We start from the raw sequence: 22,688 nt of genomic DNA on the forward strand, positions 1-22,688 counted from the left end.
AGAGAAGGACGCAAGGCACGTTCTCAGAGATGGGCTGAGGTGGAGGCAGTGAGGTCAGCCAGCGGCTGCTGAGTAGCAGAGAAGGCAGACTGGACGTGTGTCTGTGACCTTGAGTGAGTCATTCCTCTCCGGCAACTCAACATACCCATTTGTAATACCCTCGTGGATAGGTAATTAATGTCTCTAAAGCACTTTGAGATCTACTGAGACCAAACAAGAAAAAGATTGTGCATGAATCATGTTGCTGGGAGGAACGGGAAGGGGCAGGAGCGCATCCAGGCACTTTTCTCCAGCAGCCAAAGGCTGGGATGCCTGTGCTGGACTCTACATCAGGGACAGAGATCCAGCTCTGGTCAGTAATCTCAGCTTTGGCAGCCGGTCACCCACACAGGCTCTGAGAAGTGGTTCCGCTCTAGCAGCACTGAACAGGTCAGCCCATGCTCTGTTTATCCATCAGACTCCCCCTGACTTGGGCTGGTGCCTTTGGCTGGGCAGAGAAAACTACAGATAACCCCTCTCTCTGGCAGCCAGGGGCTATCCATCATTTGCTGTGGCTCCAGTGTTGAGGGGAGGCTGTGGCCTGTAGGGAGTGAAGCAGAGGTGAAGAACATCTCAGAGATGTTCTTGGTGCCCTAAAGCACCTCGGACAAGTCACAAGAGAAGATGGAGACACTGGTGAGTATTTGTGATTCCTCCTGGACCTTCACTTTCTGGCATCCTGGCTGTCATAGACTGCTGGCAAAAGTGTCTGTGTGCCTGGGACAGAGGGATGCTGTGGGGAGAGAGGCAGAGTCCTCCATCCCACCCAGAGGAGGAGGAAGGCCCTGTGTGAGAAGCTACCACCCTTCACCACGGTGCATCCCAGCTGGATCTGTGATCTACCATTGCAAAAGCCCTGGAATAACCCCGCTGAGTGGCAAGGAAAGCGACCCTTCTCTCCACACACCCAGCAAAACCCTTCTCCCACTGCCCCTGCGTGGCCTGGGGAGACTGTCTCTGCTTTAGCTCTTGTGGACATCACTGCTATTAGTTTTTTGCCTCCCCCCAAGTGAGACTGCAGTAGCTAAGCACCACTGCACGTCCCATCAGAGTTCAACCTCTGACCTATGCCACTAAGTAAAAAGCCCATATGTGCAGGCACTGGGATGCAAAGCAACTATGCCAGGTTGTGTTAGCTTGATATGCGAATGTGTTGCACTGATCACGTTCAACAGGACACTGGCCACTTGAGCACTATCACTTCTCTGTTGCACTGTCAGCTGTGTGATCCTACCCAAATCCTTCTAGATCCTGCTGGCCTCTACTCTCTCTGCTCTGGGAGAGGCATTGATGAAATACGTCTTCTGCTGCCCCACTCCTGCAATGGCTGTCTGAAGCACACTACAGTTCCTCTTGTGCCTTTTCCTGCTCTGACATCAATTATTTCTGCATCACTGGCCCACACCTTGGCATTTCAGTTGTCCATGCAGGCAATGCACATAGCTCCCTGGGATGCCTGTCAAGAGCAATTTCTCCTAAAACTAAGCCCCTGCCAATCCTTTCCAAGGACGAGTCCTCCTCATCTTCCTTCCAGCACTCTCCAGCCGAAGCAATAAGCCTGGCAGCAGGAAAACACAGGCTAATTTATGCACTAGACCCAAGAGAAAATGGACACATTTGTCTGCTTGGAAAACAGAGGCCATCTGTGTGAATTCCAGGACTAGTGGAAAGGGCCAGACAGACAACCTTGGAGGTTAAAGTCATCTCATTGGTGCAACCACCAGGCCACTAGCTGAACTGAATGAGCTCCCCTTTCTGAGTATCCACTCAGCCCCACGGAGACCAGTGCTAACAGCCAGCAGAACGGTGGTTTCTTTACCTAATGATTTCTGCTTCGGTACTCAAATCTCTCAGGCAGCATAGCGCACACATACCTATCTTCCAGAATCTGTCTCATCTGCAACGCTTCCTGGTAAGACATTTCTATTCTTGCTCTCTGAGCTTCATGATCGCTGTGGGTTTGCAGCATCTGGCAAAAGCAGGCTATTGTTTATGTCCCAAAACTGCTGTTACACAATGCCAGAAAACCTCTTCAAGAGCTGAAGTTGAGATAAGCACAGGAATTATAGCACCACGAAGAGTTAAACTCCTGGACAGGAGCAAACTACAGACTCTGTCCTTCAGGGCACTGATAGAACGAGGAGTTCTTCACTTTTCTCTTGGCATAGAGTCCATCTGGGGGGAGTTCCAAGCTTTGAAGACAAAGAGGAGGTATACTGTACAGTTCTGCACTTAATTAATGTGCCGTCCACAGACCAAGTGAGAAAGAAGAAGGAAAAAGAACCCAGATCTTTTGATAGGAAAGCTCCACATTTTACTGTTGTTGGCCCTACAGAGCCAGGATGGCAATTGGACTGGATTCCACTTTGTCCTCTCCATCAGGAAGAGCACTGGCAGCTTAGCATTGACTGCAGGTTTTCTTACTGGCAATCAATACTAAAAGTGCTGTGCAGACTGAGCTGGGCTGCTCAGTGTGGTGGACTCACTTACACAACGAACATTTTAACCCAGCCAAATGCAAAGTTACAAATCTGAGAGCAAAGTGCAGGCCATGCTACAGAAAGGGTGAATTGTACTTTGGAAAGCAGTGGATGTGAAAAGGACTAAAGGATTACCATCAAATAGGAGTCTTACAAGGCAGACATTGCTTACAAAATCGATGCAACCACCAGATGTATAAGCAAGGGAAAATTCAGCTGAAGCATAAGAGTGGTATAATTCATTATATAGCCTTAATGGGGCCAGAGTTCATAAAGAAAAGGAAAACACTTGAAACAGGTCTTGAAAACCTGCTTCATACTGAGAGATTAAAGGAGTTCAATGTTCTTCTGTTTGCCAGACTGCAAGAGATTATTTTCTCTCTTATTGCTTCAAAAAAGAGAAGTTCTAGAAGAAAAAAAGCAAAATTACATCCAATGAAAAAACAAACTTGCCTAATTCAGACTAAAAACACTAGATTTTTTTAGCAGAAAGAGTAAACATCTACTGGAAGAATATATTTCTTCAATAGGGGATGGCCGATTTCCTAACACTTTGCATCCTTAAAACAAGACCAGGTGGCTTTTAAAAGACATGCTGAAGTTCAGGGCAGTGCTGCGTGGCTTGTGTTATGCTAGGAGCAGGCCTCTGCGATCACAGGGGAGTTTTTGGTCTGTGAACTGCAGCACTGAACTGGCTTAATTAGGACTGGCAATGTGTAAGTGATGAAGTCAGTGCTGGTCATGCTAGCCTAGCTCTTTTTAGCTGCTCAGTTTAAAGCAGTGGATCTATTTCAAGTTTACACCAATAAAGCTGATTTTAGCACTTCATACTTTGAAGTCCGTGACAGATTTCGTTTTTCTCCAAAAGGGTATGCCATGAGGGTACACCTTCAGAGCTGAGGCTGGCAGTGCCCTTCTAGGTGACCATGGCCCCACTACTAGTTCAACCTCTTGGTCAACCAGCTGTGAAATTGGAAAACTTGGATTCCTGTTTGAAAAGGAGATACTGCCTCAAGACTGCACAGTAGTGGGTAAAAAAGCCAGTGCTGCACAAGCACAGATGGCCTGTTGCAGGAACGTGATGATCGATTCACACTATCCCAAACATTTGCTGGGACTAAGAGGGCATGGAGGTGGTGGGCAAAGAAGGTGCCATTTTGAGATGTTTCCCTGACCGTTCTTTCTGTCTCTCTTGCTTCTCCTCATTTGTTCTGCTCTACTCCATCTCATTTTTTTCAGAGACATGGTGGAGGAGAAGATCTCTGAACTGGTAGACGTGAGGTTATCAGACAAGGAGGATGCAGTAGGGTAGGAAGTCTTCCTGTACTGAAAACAGCAGCTCAAGGTCAGTCTGAAGTTCCAGAGGAAGAGACTAAGCCTGTACCGTGACAGCTTCAATCTTGGATCAAAATGCTAACATTCCCCCAAGTCTGGGGATAGTTGGTTCTCTAAGTGTTACTCAAGCTATATCTGCTGCTGAATAAAAAACAAATTGGAAGCTGATGAAAATCACCCAAAAGAGAAAGAAAAAAAGTGTACTGCAATGACAGTACCTTGTCATGGTAAGCCCATAAATGGACATTCTACATACACCAGACAAAGAATTTCCCCCAAAACCTTAATGAATAAACATCAAATTCATTTTTCTTGTCACTTAGCAGACACATTAAATGAGGATTTTCCAGCTGTGGTTTTAGGCTGCGAAATTAATTGGGGTAGGAACTCTTCCCCTGCCTTTGAAATGAAAGCTGTAGCTTTATGAAGAGTGATTGTTGTCGGAGAGGTCTTCCCAAACTTCCCTTCTCATTTTCTGAATTTCACTGGAGGACAAAATGACATTTTTATCTGCACAAGATCTGCTTGGAATATCCCTGGGGATTTCCCTTTAAAAGAGACTTTGGTTTGAATGTAAACTGCAAAAACACCCCAAAGAAACAAAAAGCCTGGCCTGCAGCCACCCTATTGTCTTGGGGGAGAGAAAACAAGGAGAAAGAGAAAATATGCTCTGTAATCACAATGCTTTCGAAAGAAAAAAATAGACACAAATCAAATGCTTTCTTGAAGTGCCAAAACAGGGGTCAGGTTGGTAAATTCCATGCTTTAGTCTCAGCCAAAATCCTTCACTGAAAAGGAAATCTGAATACCAAAGGGCAAATGTCTCAGATTAGAAACATCTTTATGGCAGTGATGAAAAGTAAATGGATCTTTCCAAGAAAAAGAAATTCCCCTTGTTTTCCAGTTCATTTCGAATCGATCATGGGCTCCTTTGTACCTAGCAACTAACTCATAGGGGTGTATTTGGGTACTTACGTGTACTAGTTCTACCGATTCTCATATGGCCACTCACACTCTGGAAGAGATGCCTACACGGTGTCTGCTTTTGGCCAAGCCACAGTGCTATCATCTTGCCTTTGAGATGATCCCTCTGCAGACAGCTGAAGCTGATCAAGATGTGACTGCCCACCATGGTGCGCTGCTATCTCCCTGTGCCTCTGGGGCTGGGGCTGGGAGAGGGGAGGCCTGACTCTCCCAGTCCATCCCAGGGCATGCTACACTGCCTTTTACACAGAATGGAGTGGGCCCACTCATAAAGCTCCTTCCAGCGACTTAGCTGTGGGATGTTTTGGAGGGGCTGAAAAGTAAGGACTTGTCTGACCATGCTTATGCATCCTAAAAGTGCTGCTTCTGAATTGCCAGCTCAGAGAATAAGGCTGCAGAGTTCCTCTGCCTCATTCTTGATGGCCTGGCACCTCGTATCGGTGCTCGTTTCTGGGTAAAGCATGGCAGTAAGTGTTTCCAATACTGTCTGATGGGATACAGGATCCTGGTGATATATGAAATTGGAATGTGTAGGCAGCTGAGCTGACTCTAAAGACTGAAAGATTAAGGCTCAGACCATCAAACCCACAAACTAGCAGAACACAGCTTAAATAGCACAAGATTTTAAAAACAAAGGAACCCTAAACTTCTTGGAATTCTTCTGATGTGCTTTAGAACTTTCTGAGGGAGGAGTGCAAGTCAGCAAAAAGTTTCTTTCCTTCTTTTTTCAAATAAATGGATCCATAAAAAAGTGGTCCCAGAACTGAACACTTGAAGGATCCTATCAAATATCATTAAGACTGGCAGCATCATTGTTCCTCTTGCAGCTCCTGAGAATATGGTGATTTGAGACCCCACTTCAAGCTTTTAACACTCAGAAACATCCCCCCTATTTGCCTTTTAAAGTCTGCAGCTCCTCTGTCAATAGGTGTCAGTAAACATGGTTGCTCCTGTCTCACAAAGAAAACTGCTGAGCTGGAAGCTGTCTACTTCCAATGCTTTCACCAACAGCTTTCTCTGCCTATCCTTGTGTTTCCTGAACTTGTCAGTGAAATCTGTGTTTTATAAGAGCTCTGCCTGCAGCAGTTGGCTCTCTGTTAACTCTTTCTCCATCATTCTGGTTCTCCCATCTAACATACACTATGTGAACAGGATGTGCCATGCAAAACTCTGCTACCAAGGCACTGGTGGCAGCAGAGAAAGCTGATATCCTCCCCAGGTGGCTTCCAGTGCCCACCAAATATGGTGGCACAGAGCTGTCCCCAGGCCCAAAAGGCATCATAGTCCACCAAGGGAGACAAACTAGGCATGGATGAAGTTTGGGGGCTTACCTGGGGAAGTGCTTGTACCACTGTGTCCAGGAGAGCTCGCATCCCGGTGGCCATTTTAAGCAGTTTCAACACTACAATGAGAATCAAATCCTGGTCAGCAGGGCTGGGAAATATTTCAAGCAAAACCCATAAAGGAAATCTAGCTTCAGATCTTGTAGGGAGGGTTTACATCTCTCTTGCATCTATTCTTTCTCCATCTTCTGGTTCTCCCATCTAACATACACTATGTGAACAGGATGTGCCATGCAAAACTCTGCTACCAAGGCACTGGTGGCAGCAGAGAAAGCTGATATCCTCCCCAGGTGGCTTCCAGTGCCCACCAAATATGGTGGCACAGAGCTGTCCCCAGGCCCAAAAGGCATCATAGTCCACCAAGGGAGACAAACTAGGCATGGATGAAGTTTGGGGGCTTACCTGGGGAAGTGCTTGTACCACTGTGTCCAGGAGAGCTCGCATCCCGGTGGCCATTTTAAGCAGTTTCAACACTACAATGAGAATCAAATCCTGGTCAGCAGGGCTGGGAAATATTTCAAGCAAAACCCATAAAGGAAATCTAGCTTCAGATCTTGTAGGGAGGGTTTACATCTCTCTTGCATCTATTCATACAGATGGCCAAGCTCACTGCATCCTGGCAGGGCCCACAGAACATTTGAACATCCTGACTACTTCCCACACCAATTAATGTTAAGGACATCAGTAAGACAGACCAAAAGCCAGAAGAACTCCAGCGTGCCCTAGCAGGAAAATGGGAGAGTGATGAGGAGACACTTCATCAGTGAAGAGCATCATCTCAAGCTCTGATCCTCCATTCTCCACCACTTCCTGCTCTCGTCTGGTATCAGTATAAAAGGTCTGTGATCCCAGGTTGGAATTAGAAACCAATCTAAGATGCCACTGGAAACACCCATGAAACCCCACCTAGCTTGTCTCTGAATTGACATTTTGCAGCCTCATCGCTTAGCTGTTCTCAAGTCGAACTGAAACAGCAGGACTAGAAGAACAAACGGCCGAACCATTTCTTGACATGTCTGGAGGGATGGCTGGAGACCTACGGAGCAGGCCGTACCTCTTGCTATCCTCAGCACCCGCATGATGCGTATTATTGTGGGATTGATGGGCAATGCAGCATTCATCTCAATTTCCTCCAGCGTGATTCCCACAATTGATAGAAGAACGATGGCCAAATCCAGCTGATTCCACCTAACAGACAAAGAGAGGAAGGACAAAAAAAATTAAAATCATACATGGACAGACACCCAAGAGTAGAGAATTATCTGTTAATAATCGCAAGCAAATCCCAAATGCCTCTCCTCTCTCATATCTGGGCCCATGATCTTCTACATAGTACAAAATCAACTCACTGCAGCTGGCACAGACAGCCTCTGAGCCACAAGCTGCTGTAGGCTGTGGCTGGGAAGTGTCCCTGCCTACTTCCCGGTCCCTATCGTCCCCCTGCTATCCACTTGGAGCCACTCTCAGGGACAAGATACTAGGCTAGAGGGACCTTTGATGTGATGCAATACAGCTGCTCCCATGTTATGTCACCTGTCTCTTGAATTACTCCACTTGAATATCTTCATTGATTTATAGCCTAACGCTTGTAGAGGGCCTTCCACACCAGCACTAGAAAGACAGTAAGATGTGAAGAAACGGAGTGTCTTTCCTATGCAATTTCCCTCCTAAGTAATATTGCTCTTAGCAGCTTCCAGCCACTCAGTCAGGATAAATGAAGCAAACAAGCTGATCTTGTGGAAAAGTGTCCAATCTCACCCTGCTCCCCAGCAAGTCGCCAGACCACAATGTGCTTTCATACGCATTTGCTTCTGGCTAAATGTGAGGCAGAATGAGATCTGTAGGTTTCTGCAGCTGGGATCTGAAGGCAGTGGGGCTGAACACAACTACCTCTGTCTTTGCCAAAGGCTTTACAAAGCCAGCAGTCTACCAAAGGACTGGTTTGGACTGCAAAGGAGACTTGTTCTGAGGAACTCTGTGACCTTAGGTTGCCCAAACTACTCTTTTGAGGACTGGATTGATGCCAACAGGTTGTTTCTGACCTCTAAGCTGAGCCGGTCAGACCTGCTGGAGAGGCAGATGCTGGGGGAAAGAATGTATCTAGAATTTTGTAAGATTTCCTGAATGCCTTCTGCAAAGCAGTACCAGCGGTTCTTAGAATTTTTAGCTCCTATGCTATAAAGTTTGCACCCATGGAGAGTCAGCCCTTTGCTCTTCCTTGCACACAGCATGTAGTACAATCATAGTAACGCTACATTTACCCAGCATCTGGCTTTGAAACCAGGTCAATACAGCTCTACCCCAAATGCACAGGAGTTTAAAATACTCTCACCTGTCCTTAAAGAACCTTCGAAAACCAAATGCCACCAACTTCAGAACTGCCTCGAACACAAAAACTATTGTGAACACATAGTTGCAGTACTTCAAGGCTTCGTCCAGGGACTGAAAAGAGAGACACCAGTTAGACCAGCCTGAGCTACCCTTTCCTAGAGCCCCTGCAGAGGGACTGGCAGGCACAAGGGTGGCATAGGCACAGAGATGCAAGAAGTAAAGTCATAATAGCTTGCAGAGCTCAGTTACAAAACTGCACTAAATCACACAGCCAAACTCAAATAAAGGATTAGACACTGATGCAAACAAAAACCTCATAAACACTAATACTAGTTTTGCTAAAAATGTCAAGAGCTATCAATCCTCCAACTTCAGTGCACAAATTGTTCAGTCTGGGTCAGAGAGAAAATTTTACCCCTTCTCCATCTAATAAAGTTTACTTCTTCAGGTCTGCCTAGCCTTGGGTAGAATAAAAGACTTGATGGATCATTTCTTTATTCCAGCATGGCAATCCTTAGGACAATGGCTTTGCTTAAAACACTCAGAAGAATAAAAAATGTTGGAGATGGATTATATCTTGCCTTCTGAAAAATGTTACATCTCTAGAGCTGGGCAAAGTATGTCCATATTTGGTGCAATGTTCACGCTCTCTATAGAGCTGCTCTCGGAAGTCAGGAATCCGCAGTGTTTATACTTTAAGATGATGAGTGTTTATAATGGATTTCATTGGAACTGTAGGCCAACAATAGCAAAAGAATCTTGCGGGGACCTTAAAATAGATAGTTGCAGAGTGAAACAGCTCTTTGGTTGGACAGGGATTTGGGGAGAGGAGGGAGGGAAGGGGAATTTAGTCAAATGTAGTATAGGTCTCTTACAATAAAAAAATGATAACAGTGAACATCAAAACAGACACAACTGGAATAAAATACAATAGAGGAGTCTGCAAAGCAATGTCTGCTTTGTTGACAGAGGAAGCCTCAGGCCACAGGAAAGCTCTCCTTGTCACATTTTGTGTGATGACTGCGCTTTGCTGACTCCAGGTATGTGGGATAACCATGCACTGATTTTTTGGGAACAAGAGCTGAAGGTTTTTCAGATGTTGGCATTCCTCAATGCACTACTATCCCTATTTTTGTTCCAGTGCCTAAAAAGAAAAAGGCAACCTAAAAGAATGTGGGAGAATTTATTATTTCTTCTGAAGCACACTGCCTGAGCCTGAATTCTCGTATCATTTCTGATGGTTTGCATTCAGATTTACACCACTATGTTTTCCATGAATATAAAACAAGTATAAATAAGACCTAATCTGGATAAATAATATTTACATGCGAAACAAAGGCTGTTATGCAAAGGAATTATGGGGGCAGAACAGCACACAGTCAGCTGGTGTAAAACACACACGCATTACCCTGTGGCTTGGTGCCCCTCTGGCTTAGCTTCCAGGAGGCATTTGCAGGTTACCTGGCAGACCATGCAGTACTAGAAAAGTAAACATTGAGCCTAGAGCTCTGTGAATGATAAAGTGATGGAAGATTAATATATGCGGCAAATGGAAAGGCTATATGATTTATGCCAAAGGTTTTCTTGGGAAAGAAGGATTTTATGATACATAAAGAAAAGAAGGGTGGTACTTAAGAGCTGGTTTATTCTAAAATCATTAAGGAAAAGAAAAGTTGCTGTGCATGCATTAACTTCATGTTTATATCTGTTAATGGAATATTCTAAAACTCTGGACTCTTTACAGTCTGACGGTCAGTCACGGCTGGGATCAGGAGAGGAAATATTTGGACAGGTCTTTTCGTAGTAAAAGTTTAGTTTACTCTCTGTTAGCCTTATTCTCTGCTTTTTTACACAAGAGCAGGGAAATCAAGCTTTTGGCTGGGGCAAGTGACTCCCAAATGGTAGAGCTGGCCTAGAGTTAAGACGGATTGCAATGCCGAGCCTGGAGCCTGCTGAGGCTTTCAAACAGCAGGGTATGCTCCCAGGGAAGCAGGGCTGGCTGGAGACCTCACGGGTCTACGGTATCCCAAGGGAACAGTGTGTGGTCCTCAGGTCCTCTGCTACCCCACACCGCTCTGTTTCACAGCCAACACATTGATGGATGGCTCTTACCTTTGGCTGGTTGTAGTGCTCCATTGACATAGTGATGACATTGACCCCAATGATGAATGTGATGAAGAGGTCAAGATAGTGGCTGGTGCAGAGGGTGTGAATGTACTTCCGCGCTGGGGAATAGTCAGCGTAGTAAGGCCTGCGTTGGGCTTCTGCAGAAAAAAGAGAAAGAAAGGCAATGCAATGAACGCAGGCCCTGCTGCATGGTGGGCAGCCATCACAACGTGGCCTGCGGGTCATGTCTTACGCACCCCCGGATGCAGGGCGAAGCCCTTGGGAGAACTGATTCAAGCAAGCCACGTGAAATGGCCAAGTGCTTCTTCCTAGCAGAGAGGCCTTCAAGAACCCTCGTGGGGTTATCAGGCTGAGCCAAACCTCTTGTGCCTGCAGAAGAGTCCTCCACAGCTTTGACAACCAGGTCCGTTTTTCTCCCAAGTGCGCTCTGCTCTTACTGCTCTGTCTCAGGCTAGAGGACAACCTCTTCACTTAATGGGACTCTTGTCACACAGTAGGAAGGGTGAGGAGCAGGATGGAAATGAGACCCAAAGCCAAGAGAAAAGCTTCAAGCCCAGCAAAGCTTCAGCTCCAGTTTAGAGGAAGGGCCGAGGGAAGGTCTCATCGGTCTGGACTCTGATACGCATCTCTCCTACTCCCGCTGATGTCAGGCATGTTTCACGTAAGAGAAGAACATAACCTGAGCTCAGGCTCTGTGACAGAAGGCTTTTGGTGTATTTTAAAGGTCTAAAGAAAACACAGCAACGCCTGTGGCAAAGGAGGACACATGCGTGAGGGTTAGTAGCACACAGGAGAGCATCAACAGCAATGGAGTGGGGTGCTCAGCATTTGTCTCGACAAAGACTTTCAGCACAAGCTTCTCTGGAAATATAAGAACAAGGACATGGTTGTATCTAAAAACCCGCTCAGGCTATGACCACGTGAATTTTTTTATCTGCCTCTGGTCATGACTCCTCCTTTCTTCTTTTTGAAATGGGGAAATTTCTGCATAGGACCAAGTTCCCGGCGCCGTTCCAAGGAGAGTGTTTGGATACTGCCCTGCAACTGAGTTGTATTTACTGCGTGTGTCTCTCTTAAATTAGACTATGACCACAAGATGGCTGTGGGCACTCGGATGGAGTCGAATTCTTTTCAAACTTAAGAAATGTAAATATTCAAAGAGTGTACTTAAGGCCAAAGTCAGCATTACTGCAGATTTTGCAAGTGGGAGAGACACGTTAGTTCATACTAAGTCAGAGCAGGATTGTTCTTAATAGAAAGGGATTTTTTTGCAAATGTTTCAGCAAATTCAGCTTTAAATGCATGAGGAGCTGGGAAAAAGGAGTTGCTTCACCTTAAAAATAAGGAGAGAAATAGGTTCAAAAGTACTCAGTGACCCCCTGAAATACATTTTCCACTCCTCTCATCTTGCTAATATCTTTCAGATGGAGCGACTCGAAATGTGGGGTTTTTTTTTGGTAGTGCAACTGATGCCAGATTAGAGTCCAAAACCCTAAAATAAATTGGATAAAGGGAAACTGAATCTGCTGCTTTCTTTCAACTACTATTTTTTCTGGTAGTTAAAAGTGGAGTGGAGCCATTTAAAAAACATTTCCTTCTGACTGGGGTCACCTAGACTTATTTTTTCTGCTAATGGGTGTGGAAAAACAAGACGAAAGCAAACACAATTGTTTTTGAATACATTTTTCTGTTGCTTTCATGTGCCTTAGTCCTACCAGTCATCTTGGACTGGCATGGCTGTCTTTGCTACTGAGCTCGGCTAATCTTCTGGTGCGTCTAAAAAATACTAATAAAAACATTGCAGTATAATATTTATTTAAGTCTGTACAATGTACTTTCGTGTGTATTCAGGATTACAACATACTTTTTCTTCTCTTTTTTTTTGAAATTGTCTTCTTGGGAATGCAAAAAATCAGCTTGTTGGGAGGTCTGAGAATACCCCAAACAGTCGAATGTTATATTAAGGGACTCTTTATTAATGACGAATGGTTGATTAATGTATCTCAGAAGAACATTAGCAGTGATGGGCAGTGTGTGAATACACTAGCTACCAGCACATACGGAAAACAGGGTGTAGGTGACTGCAACTACTCTCTAACCTGCCCAAATGCAGCTATTGATTAACTATCCAGTAAAAGATCAGGTGTTTGTTACATTTTATAAACTATTTATAGAATTCTAAAGCATAATCCCAAGAAGACATCTTCCACTGTAAAGCTGCTGAACAGAAAACTTTCTAGGCTGCCTGTCAGCAATACAGCTCTCTCTTTACGCGGGCTGGATATACAAATAGTAAGGAGGAACCACCCAGCCATAAAGGTGGGTCCGTTTTATTGCGTGAAAGTGTCTCAGGGGTCTGTGTCTGTACACTCTGCCCCTGCTCAGCACTGGCTATACCTGGTCAACTGGTTGCTCAGAGAACTTGGGATAGGTTTAACTTGACCTGGGATGAGGGAGCTCTAGGAAATGCCTTACTCGTTTAGGATGTACTACATCCCTGAAGCCAGGTTAACAGATGAAAAAGAAACTTCTCCTGGGGCGACACATACAAGGACAGTCTGGGATAAAGTTGACAATGCTTCGAAACACATGCAACAACACTGTCATGCTCAGTGCAGAAACCCATGCAATGTCCATTAGAGGAGATACCGCTCATGCAAGGCTAACGGTAGTGAGCAGGGGTGTGTAGGAAGGACAGGCCAGCTTCTGCTCTCGGTGATGCTAGCGTTGTGTCAGGACAATCCCGTGAAGGCAGAGGGGTTGCAGCAGGGTAAAAGCAGCGAGAGATCAGCCACACAACTTCGCTGCAGCTCTGACCCCCTCCGAGCAGGAGGGAGGCTGCCTTTCAGAGCTCCAAGGTCTCCAGCTCTGCTGGGTCACTGTTCATCTCCGGTCCCTTTAAAAACAGGAGTTTTACTTCAGTCAAAAGCACAGCAAGTAGCTCTGGTCTCCTTTCAGTTCGGACACACTTTTTTAGCTCTTAGTGAGAATATACTATTGTTATTCTCCCCAGTTTGGGTGTAAGTGTTCACTGCACACACCTACTGCTACAGCCTGCCTCAACCAGAGACGTGGGGCCTGCAGGAGAACCTGTATGAGGAGAACAGCAGACCATGGGGATGTGGGCACAGCAAACGGGGAAGATCTAATGCATCATTAATTACAGTAGGCAAAATGCAACCTGTGCCTGGTTTCTCCAGGGAAATGGTTTCTGGGATAAGACTCCCATCAACCAACGAGCAGACTTATATCAAACACAGACAAGTATCCCTGCAGCTGATGGTTTGAACTGGTGGAAATACAGGACCACAGTCCTTTCTCGCCCCCACTTCTAGATGTTGGCTAATGCTTGAATCTCACCTCTCTGAAGAGTATTTAAACTTCTTTGCTTGTGATTCTGCTGACATGAAAATTAATGAAGTACTGTCTTCTAGCTTAAAAGCATTTAGGTTGGCATTACAATTGCTAGCTACAGCTCCTCCATTATTCTCCCCTGCATGAAACATTAGAAAGCCCTAATGGGTTTATATGCATGCTTGGCACAGAGTAGCTCTGTACCTGCAGCTGCCTGGAAAAATAAGCAAGATGGTTTGATAATTCCCTAGTTGGAAATACTAAACACTCAGATACGCAGTGCCCAAAATTTTAGTTACAGTTCAAATGTTTCTACTGGATACAGAGATGTTTGTGGCGTTGAGAGGATGGACTAATTTAAATACCACTGTGTGCTGCTCACGACTGCTCACCCCTATAAAGAAAGGCTTACAGTCAGCGCTCTGAAAGGCATCTCTGCTGGGTCTTAAAACAAAACTGGCCTCTTCCTTCTACAATGCCCAGACGCTCAGTTCTGTGTTGGGAAATGCCTCAGAGAAACACAGCTGTGGCCAGGCTCCTCTCACACAGAGTGGAAAACAGGAAAAAAGCATTTGCCTTTTCTCGGTTCTCGGGATTTTCTCAGGGACCAGTGACTTGGTGTCACTACTGAAAGGCACTCTCTGCTCCCCAGCTAGGGCCTCCCCCGGGCTGTGTCAGGCATTTCCAGCTTTTCCAGCGTTGCCTGCACTGCTTTTGGCACACAGTGTCACCCAGACCCTGCCTGCAGCCTTTGAAGCCCAGGGTACTGCCTGTGTTTGACCTGACATCGTGCTCTGCTCAGCGGGCCAGCTGCTGCTGGCTCCACAGCAGATACAGGTGGGTTGGATTTGGCTCTGTATCCTGAATGCAGAGGAGATCAAGCTGATCCATGTGGTTTTAATCAAAAACTTCAATCTGGGGAGGCTGGTTTCAGTCTGTGTCTTCTGAGAACCTCATTAAAAGGTTAGGAGCTGCAGGATTATTAAATTACACTACACTTATTTACACAGTAGATATAGTGGATGGAGGTAGTGACTGTGTCAGAAAAATATTCTAGTTTATCTTGAATTTTTAACTTCACATGAAAAAGTACGCTGTGCAGTTCTGCCTTTAAAACCATATCAAATACATTTGTACGGTGTATTCAACCCCCTGCCCTCCTTTCTCATGTGAGCAGAGTTAACTGGCAAAGCCAGTGCCTTATTTCAGTGCTGGCCCTGGCCTCAGCTGAGTTTACTGCAGCCTGGTCATGAAGGCTGGGCCCTGCAGCCACTGCTGCTGTCACGGCAGCAGTGCCTTGCTGACGCGTTGGGTCCATGAGCTCCGCTGCCGGTGCCTCCAGTGATGCGTGTCACAGGAGCAGAGAGAGAATCAAGGCACGCTGACAAGGGGCATGCGGTGTCACACCCTGTCCCAATCCCTGCATGAAAGTGGCCCTCAGATGGGAAACAAGAAACTTCTTGGAAAGGTCTGAGGTGGTGTCTGATAGCAGAGATGTGGGCTGAGAGGGACTTTCCTGCCAGGCTCCTGAAAGGCCTGAAAAGTACCCCAAAAACGGACACGTGATGATTCCCCATCCCACCTGCATAGGGTCTGATGAAGAAGCTGTGTCCTGCTGCAGGGCTGTGTCCTCCACGGAGCAATCCCTCTGCCAGGCTCATAGCTCTGCACACAGGGTCCAAATCCTCGACCCAGCCTGCAGAGCCTGGGATTCGTACCCAGGGCCTGCTCGGATGGGACCATCCAGGCACTGATAAGCTGAGGCTTAACCCATTTCCAGGCCTAAGCCCAAGCCTACTATGGCTCAATGGTGCATTTCTGTGTGTGTAGGTACCTACAGATGCCCAAAGACCTCAATACAGAGAAACACACACAGGGCTGCTACACACAGAGGACATTACAGACAGGAGACAGGACACAAAGACAAGATATGCCAGGCAGACAGGGCGAGTCCAGATGGATGGATGTTGCTCAGATAGTACATCTGTTAGCTATGCTGGATTTTACTCTTGTTAACAGCCCTAATTCTTCCTCCCCTCATGGTCTCCTCAGGCCAAAAACTAGAAATGGCAACTGAAGTAAAAGCAGGGCGCTCTGCCAGGGTTCCCAACGTAGGCTCCTTGCTCCTCCGCAGAATCACTGGTCTCCTGTGCCCAACCTGCCCCGTGGGGACTGGCCTGTCACCCGCTCCTCCGTATGGGTGAGACACACAGCGCTGGGGCACATGGAAAGCTGGCCAGCCCGCCGTCACTGTGCAGCATCCCATGCCTGCACGTGCACACAGACACTCCGCCCAGAGACTCTGTCACGCACAGCACCAACCACATCTCACATCTTTCTGAGTCTGCCACATTTTTTGACCAAATCCATCATCTTCTAAATTACCCAGGAGGTGAAAACTCCTCCCATTTAAATTAAAAAAATCCATTAAAATGTAAATAGTAATCTTCCAAAATGCGTATCAGATATTTGATTTCACCTTGTTACAACTCAAATTTGGATGCCAAGCTGTCCATGCTGAACAGAGGCAGGTAGGAGACCTCAGAGACAGATGATCTGAGGTAACCTCTTGGAAGCCCAGCACATGGCCAAACGTTTAGCCCCTCAGTTGCTCTATTGGACTTGATCGCCTTCCAGAAAGCTGTCCTCCTCCCTGCGCGCTCTCAGTGAAATGTTACAACCCACATCTGTGCAATGCCTCAGTCTGCAGTCTGAAATATCTCCTTGTCTCTGTCCTTCAAGATAGCTGGATAAAGAGGGGCAATGTAACAGTGTCCATCACTTTGACAGGGACTGGCTCTTTTCGGTGTCTACGCAGTGAGCCACAGACAGTCTTGTAATAAGATTTACATACTAATCAGGAACAGCAACTGGCTGTGGTTAAGCTATCCCTCCTTACCTGTGCCCCAGTCTATTTTCTCTAAGGATGCTTAATGTTCTTTGTAAATAAGGTGTTTTTTTTTTTTTTTTTTGCATATAAACTTTGAGTTTATCTGAATGTCGTCTTGGGTCAGCACATTGGGGTAGAAATACTGCACAAGCAGGAGGACTCTTGAGAGCCTGAAACTGATTTCTCTTATTGTGCTGGAAATGCTGCCTTCAGGATTTCCACTTCTAATCCTAGCTGGAACCTCAAACTCAGAAACCAAAACAGGAAAAGGGAAATGAAATTGCATTTGAACTCTTCTAAATCTCTGAAGAGATTCAATGTCTGTTTGCGGCTGGCTAATTTGATCTAGATTTCATTTTAACCCAGCTACTTAACTCACAACTGGCTAAAATGAAATGGGCTTGGCCTTCACTGTGGTGTCAGGTCAGTCTGTCATTAAGGCCCTGTGGAGACCATGGTGCAGACAGTTAGTGCTGAGGTCTCCCATGGCTCTAATAAAGAGGACCACAAGAGCAGGAGAGGAGCTGCGAGAGATACAGCTGCCTGTCTTCTGACTCAAGCATGGATGGAGGAAATTGGCTGGGGTTTCTACTAGCAAAGCCCCTGACTGCTATGTCCTTAGAGCCAGACAAAAGACTATTCGATCTAACTGCAGTTTTCCCAGCTGAAAACAGATACCTATGGCTTGATGTTTGGGAGACAACTAGCCATTTGCCACAATGAGATATTAGGTCCTTACAGGAGATTACACAGGGCAGCACAGCACTAGGCAAAGAGCCACAGGGCTGCTGCTGCAAACAGGGCCAGAAGCACTCAAGCCTTATCCCTGACTAAGCTTATCTTTGATCACAGTGGCCAAGCCACGTTCCCTCACTTACTTCTAAAAAATGCTTGCCAGCATCTAATGCAGGCTATCCCTGTTCACTAAAACTGGCTGGGAAGTTGGTGTGGCTGGTTTCCTGGCAGTTTCCCTGGGAATACCCACCAGATGCTATAGGCAGCTTGTCCCTGGTGGAGCCTGCCAAGGAGCAGTGGAGGTGAGAATTAATACATGAGAACCCCTGGGAAGGTTTGGGTCAGGAAAGGAGCACAAGCTCAGGTGTTTTTCTGGTCTGGTTTGATCGTCCCTACTAGATCCGCTAAGAAGCAGATTTCAGCTAAAGGCCTTCTGTTGCACCCTAATGGCCCTGCATCTGGCCAGTATTTCCATGTTGACTGTTTGCAAGGACAAATTGAGTCCCAGCACATTGCTCAGCAGTGAAGGGCTCCCCCAGCCTGTGATGGGGCAAGCATCTCTTGTAATGGACATCTTCCAGAGAAGAATCTTCTGGACAGCCCCATCTTGGGGCTCCATTCTTCTCCCCAGGACTGTCAGTTTGTTCATGCCCTCATGCAGCATGTTTGTGGCATGCGGGGCCATGCGCTAGGACGCTAAAAAGCATCGCAACTATTTTGTCTGAGAAAAGAATTAATAAATCAAACCACCACCATCATCAGATGCAAGCGGCACATTAAGCCACAGGGCTACCCTCGGGACTGGCCTGCAGGCACACAGTAAGCATTGCAGCTGTTTACTCACTGCATCCCTCAGTCACACCACGAGCTCCCACTCGGTGCTTGGGACACCTTTGCAGAGCATGACAGGGGACTCTGCTTGGAGGAGGATTTTCTCCCCAGCCAAGTAAACAGGTAATGCTTTACATCAGGCTCATAGAGGACAATTCCAGGGTGTTGGCAACCCAAGACTTAAGGTACCGCCAAAGAGGTAATGAAGCAAAACAGCCTCCTGAATCCCATGGAAACAAAACCAAAGGAAAATGAAAGTCTTGCTTTGGGAGCAGGCAGGGCTCAGAAAGATTTTGGTTTGTAACGCAGTCTACCGACCAGACAGGTATATCTCCTTACTCCTGCGCTTTTTCTCCAAGCGTCTCAGCCGCTTCTCCTCCCGACGCCGGGCCTCCTCCGCCTCCTGGTGCTGTCGGCACTTGTGAAAGTTCTCCACCACCACCCCCACAAACATGTTGAGCACGAAGAAGCTGACGATGAGCAGGAAGGAGATGAAGTAGAGAAGCATCCAAGGGTTATGGTTCTGGATGGGCTGGTGAGGTGGGGAATTAAAAAACAAGAGAGAAGAGAAACGGCATAGACAAGATGTGTGTAAGTCAGGATATTGGGCACTCTGTAGCAACAAGACAGCACAGTACACTTGTGGGGAGGAGGAGAGGACTGGCAGGAGTTAGGAGATTTTTCCCAAAACAGTTTGCTCTCATTCATTTTCTCACCAACTAAAATTTTACTTTTGTTGTAAAACCCATCCTAGCCTCTGTAAATTGGCTTACAGGATTTAATTATTTTGGCATTTATTTCATACAGCTTAAGATAAAACTCAGTGGATGTGCATCATCCCACCTGCGAGATCATTTTAGTTAAAGATAGGCTCCAGCTTTTTTTTTTTTTTGAGACGTGGGCTTATGGTTAATGTTTCTCAGTTGTTATGAGATCTTCAGAAGCAGGGAAAAATTAAGTACAAAGTATTACTGTAGCTACAATGGGGTACTACTCATCTAAGACTTGACTTTCCTTTGCAAATGCTACATAACACACAAACATTGACAATGTCTCTTTCACAACATTCCTGTTTGTTTCCCATCTCCTACGAGATTGCTTTTATTCATCATGCCTTCCGTGAAGCCGCAGTGCAATGGCACGTGTGGTCCTCCTCAAGTACCATTCTAATTAGAAACCCCATCAGTGCTTGTTTGTGTACTCCATGGGGCGCAGCCACTGTAAAAGCTACTTAGTGGAGAATGGAAAACCTTGGCAGCCTAATGGGCAGTCAGGACCTCAAGAAGGTCCTATAGCTCTGCTCCTTCCTGGGACTTCAAAACCACCAGTCACCCAGGCATGACACTTCTGAGAGCAACACATCTGGACTCTGCAGTACATTTACCTGTTGGTCGATACCCACGGCATCCAAACCATCGTACATGATGTTCACCCAGCCATCTTTGGAGGAGAGGACAAACAAGGACATGAGGGCCTACAAGAAAACAAACAAACAAACAAACAAACAAACAGAAAAGATTGGTCTTGCATTCTAGTCACCAGAGAAGAAACAAACAACAGACAATGCTCAGCAAAACCAATCCACAGCTCACAGCACATCATCTGGCCTGGAGTTGGTGGAGAAATGCAACACTGTGGCTTGCTTTTACCTATTGAGGAGAGGACAAACAAGGACATGAGGGCCTACAAGAAAACAAACAAACAAACAAACAAACAAACAAACAGAAAAGATTGGTCTTGCATTTTAGTCCCCAGAGAAGAAACTAACAACAGACAATGCTCAGCAAAACCAATCCACAGCTCACAGCACATCATCTGGCCTGGAGTTGGTGGAGAAATGCAACACTGTGGCTTGCTTTTACCTATTTCCATATCTGGCTTAAAAGTGAGCAAACTATGGTCGTTAACACTCCTTTTCCCTCACATATAGGCTGATTTTTGCTCAGACACATCAGGCTTTCTGGTCACCAAAGCATGATTGGCTGGCCCAATGTCATGGGGTTTTAAAAAGCAGTAATATATCCCAGCTCCTACTATGGGCTGTATTGCTTTTCAGCCAGTATAAAGCATCTTATTTTTTTCATTTGCAAACATAACAGCTAGAAGTCAAGAGATTAGAAGTGAAAGTTGAGGTCCATACATGAGGGACTGCATGCAAAAGCAGTGGCTTTAAGACAACACTCTCCTATAAACAAGGAATTGTATAACCCTAGGAAGTCTGGCTGCAAGAGATCAAGAGGTGACCTGATCCATTTTTACCCAGTTAGGGTTGCTTCTGATAGATGAATGCCTATGTCATTCTTGGAAACTTCCTATGATGGAGGTTCCACACCTTCCTCAAGGAATACATTTTAAGTGCTCATCCATTAAAAACTGGTACAGAAAATCCCTGCAATGAGGACTTTACCTGTCCCAAATTGTCAAAATTGTACTTCCGCCGAACCCACTTGTAGCGTGCGTTAGTGCAGTCAGTCTTTGTAGTGATGTTTTTTACATCAGGACCATCACAGTAGTAGAATTTGCCTTTAAAAAGCTGTATTTGAGAAGCAACAAAAAAAGAAAAAACAAAAAAGCAGCAGCTTTGAAAATTCTGTTCCCTGATTTATCTTTCTTTCCCCTAGTAGAGTTGTTTGTCAAGTTCAAATTCCTTTCCTTTCTGTCCAGCTCAGATACCTGTCTTAACACACATGGCAGGAAAACACCTCTGGTGAAACTTCAGGCCCTGAGACATTGTTGTGTATTGCCTCAGACACAGAAGGAAGGTGATCCTGCAAGCCTGCCCTGTCTTGTTGAGAGGATGACAATCTCCCTTCTGAGGAAGAGATATTATATACATCCTAGCACACAGAGCCAGGAGGGATCTTGGGAATTTGTCTTTTCCTTCCCCTACCCTCAAGGCAGGCTTAGCTGATGCTGTGTTGTTCATCGGGGAGGTCTGCTCTTCTAATCCTAAGAACCTTCCAATGAGCAGATGCTAACCCCACCCCAGAGCATTTCTTCTAGGGCCTGGCTCTTCTTTCCTAACACCTAACTGAAATCTTCCTTTGGAGAGATTTAAGCTCATTACTTCCACTTTAACCCCAGGTGGTGAGAAAAACAGCTTCTCTTTTGCAGCAGTCACTTACATATGGCCGTGGTGAGGGAAATACTCTACCTGGACCCCTAAAATCCCAAAGATAATGAAGAAAGCACAGCAGATGAGAACAATATTCCCAATAGGCCTCAAGGAGGAGATCAAGGTTTCTACCACCAGCTTCAGACCTGGGGCTCTGCTGATGACTCTGGAAAAAATGGCAAAACAATAAAGCTTTTAATTTTTATGCATGCCCTGTTATTATATGGTTGCTTTGCCTCCTCTCCTTGGGCTGCAGTAAAGCTAACACAACCCTCCTCTACCTGCAGGCAGCAGAGGCGATTAGTGACTTATTTAGACAAGCAGAACATTCACAGTCACATTAGATGGAATTAAAAAAGTGTAAGACACCCTGTCAGCAGGGTGTTGGGCAACTGCTTACTAGTAACAGTGAGGAGGGAATACTCTCTACGGGCAGAATATCAGAGGTTCCCACTACAGGGCTATTTGTACCTCAGTCCAGAGAGCTGATCTCCTCTGAGGTCTCTCTGATCCAAGCAGAGGGGCACACACCAGGCAGGAGCCTGCTTCCTAACATAACGTGTAAACAGCTTCACAGCGGTACTAGAGAGCATGTCTTGTCCTCTTTCTACAGGCATAAGTGCTCACCTGCCCTACTGGCCTGGGCCCCATGATGACTTTTCAAACAAAGTAATTTCAATTTGTTTCCTAATTAGTTCCTGAACTGATTCTTAGTTAACAGGAACTTGTGATCAACAGCTCCACAGCCAAAGGGTCATCCTATTAAAGAGCAGCTTGCTTGCTTGCTGTGAGGCTGTGAGAGGCCAGGCATGCTCTGAGTACAGCCTGAAGCAGCTTTTGGGTATTATGGAGAACAAGTGTTTTCCTTTCCTGTATGAGTGCCTGGAGAATGGCTCTCCCATGGGAGTGTGAAAAATATGTTTGCACACATAAGTGTAACTAGCCCAAGCAAGCTTTTCTGGGAAGGTGGGTGTTTTGACTGAAGAACATCAAAGCTTCTTTTTAGGAGGGGCCTGCAGAGGGGAGAGGGTAGGAGTCCTTGCAGGTAGCTTGAGCTTGCATGGCTAATGATGCTTTCATGCCTGCCAAACATGGAGAAAAGAGGAGAGTTGTATGCTGCAGGG

The 22,688-nt window shown here is 45.9% G+C and overlaps 1 protein-coding gene across 1 annotated transcript in view; it reads right to left on the reverse strand.

The window, feature by feature from the left end:
- Window positions 1-22,688, reverse strand: part of CACNA1H (calcium voltage-gated channel subunit alpha1 H) — a 128,677-nt gene that overhangs the window by 17,220 nt on the left and 88,769 nt on the right. The window contains exons 20-27 of the mRNA XM_019473967.1: window positions 21,604-21,730; window positions 20,857-20,982; window positions 19,834-19,923; window positions 18,768-18,981; window positions 10,625-10,776; window positions 8,514-8,623; window positions 7,236-7,369; window positions 6,584-6,654 (exon numbers count right to left, since the gene is read on the reverse strand). Coding sequence (XP_019329512.1) covers window positions 6,584-6,654; window positions 7,236-7,369; window positions 8,514-8,623; window positions 10,625-10,776; window positions 18,768-18,981; window positions 19,834-19,923; window positions 20,857-20,982; window positions 21,604-21,730 — 1,024 coding nt within the window. The remainder of the gene's footprint in view (window positions 1-6,583; window positions 6,655-7,235; window positions 7,370-8,513; window positions 8,624-10,624; window positions 10,777-18,767; window positions 18,982-19,833; window positions 19,924-20,856; window positions 20,983-21,603; window positions 21,731-22,688) is intronic.

The sequence above is a fragment of the Aptenodytes forsteri genome, unplaced genomic scaffold, assembly GCF_000699145.1.
Source record: "Aptenodytes forsteri isolate BGI_AS27 unplaced genomic scaffold, ASM69914v1 Scaffold55, whole genome shotgun sequence".
NCBI lineage: Eukaryota > Metazoa > Chordata > Aves > Sphenisciformes > Spheniscidae > Aptenodytes > Aptenodytes forsteri.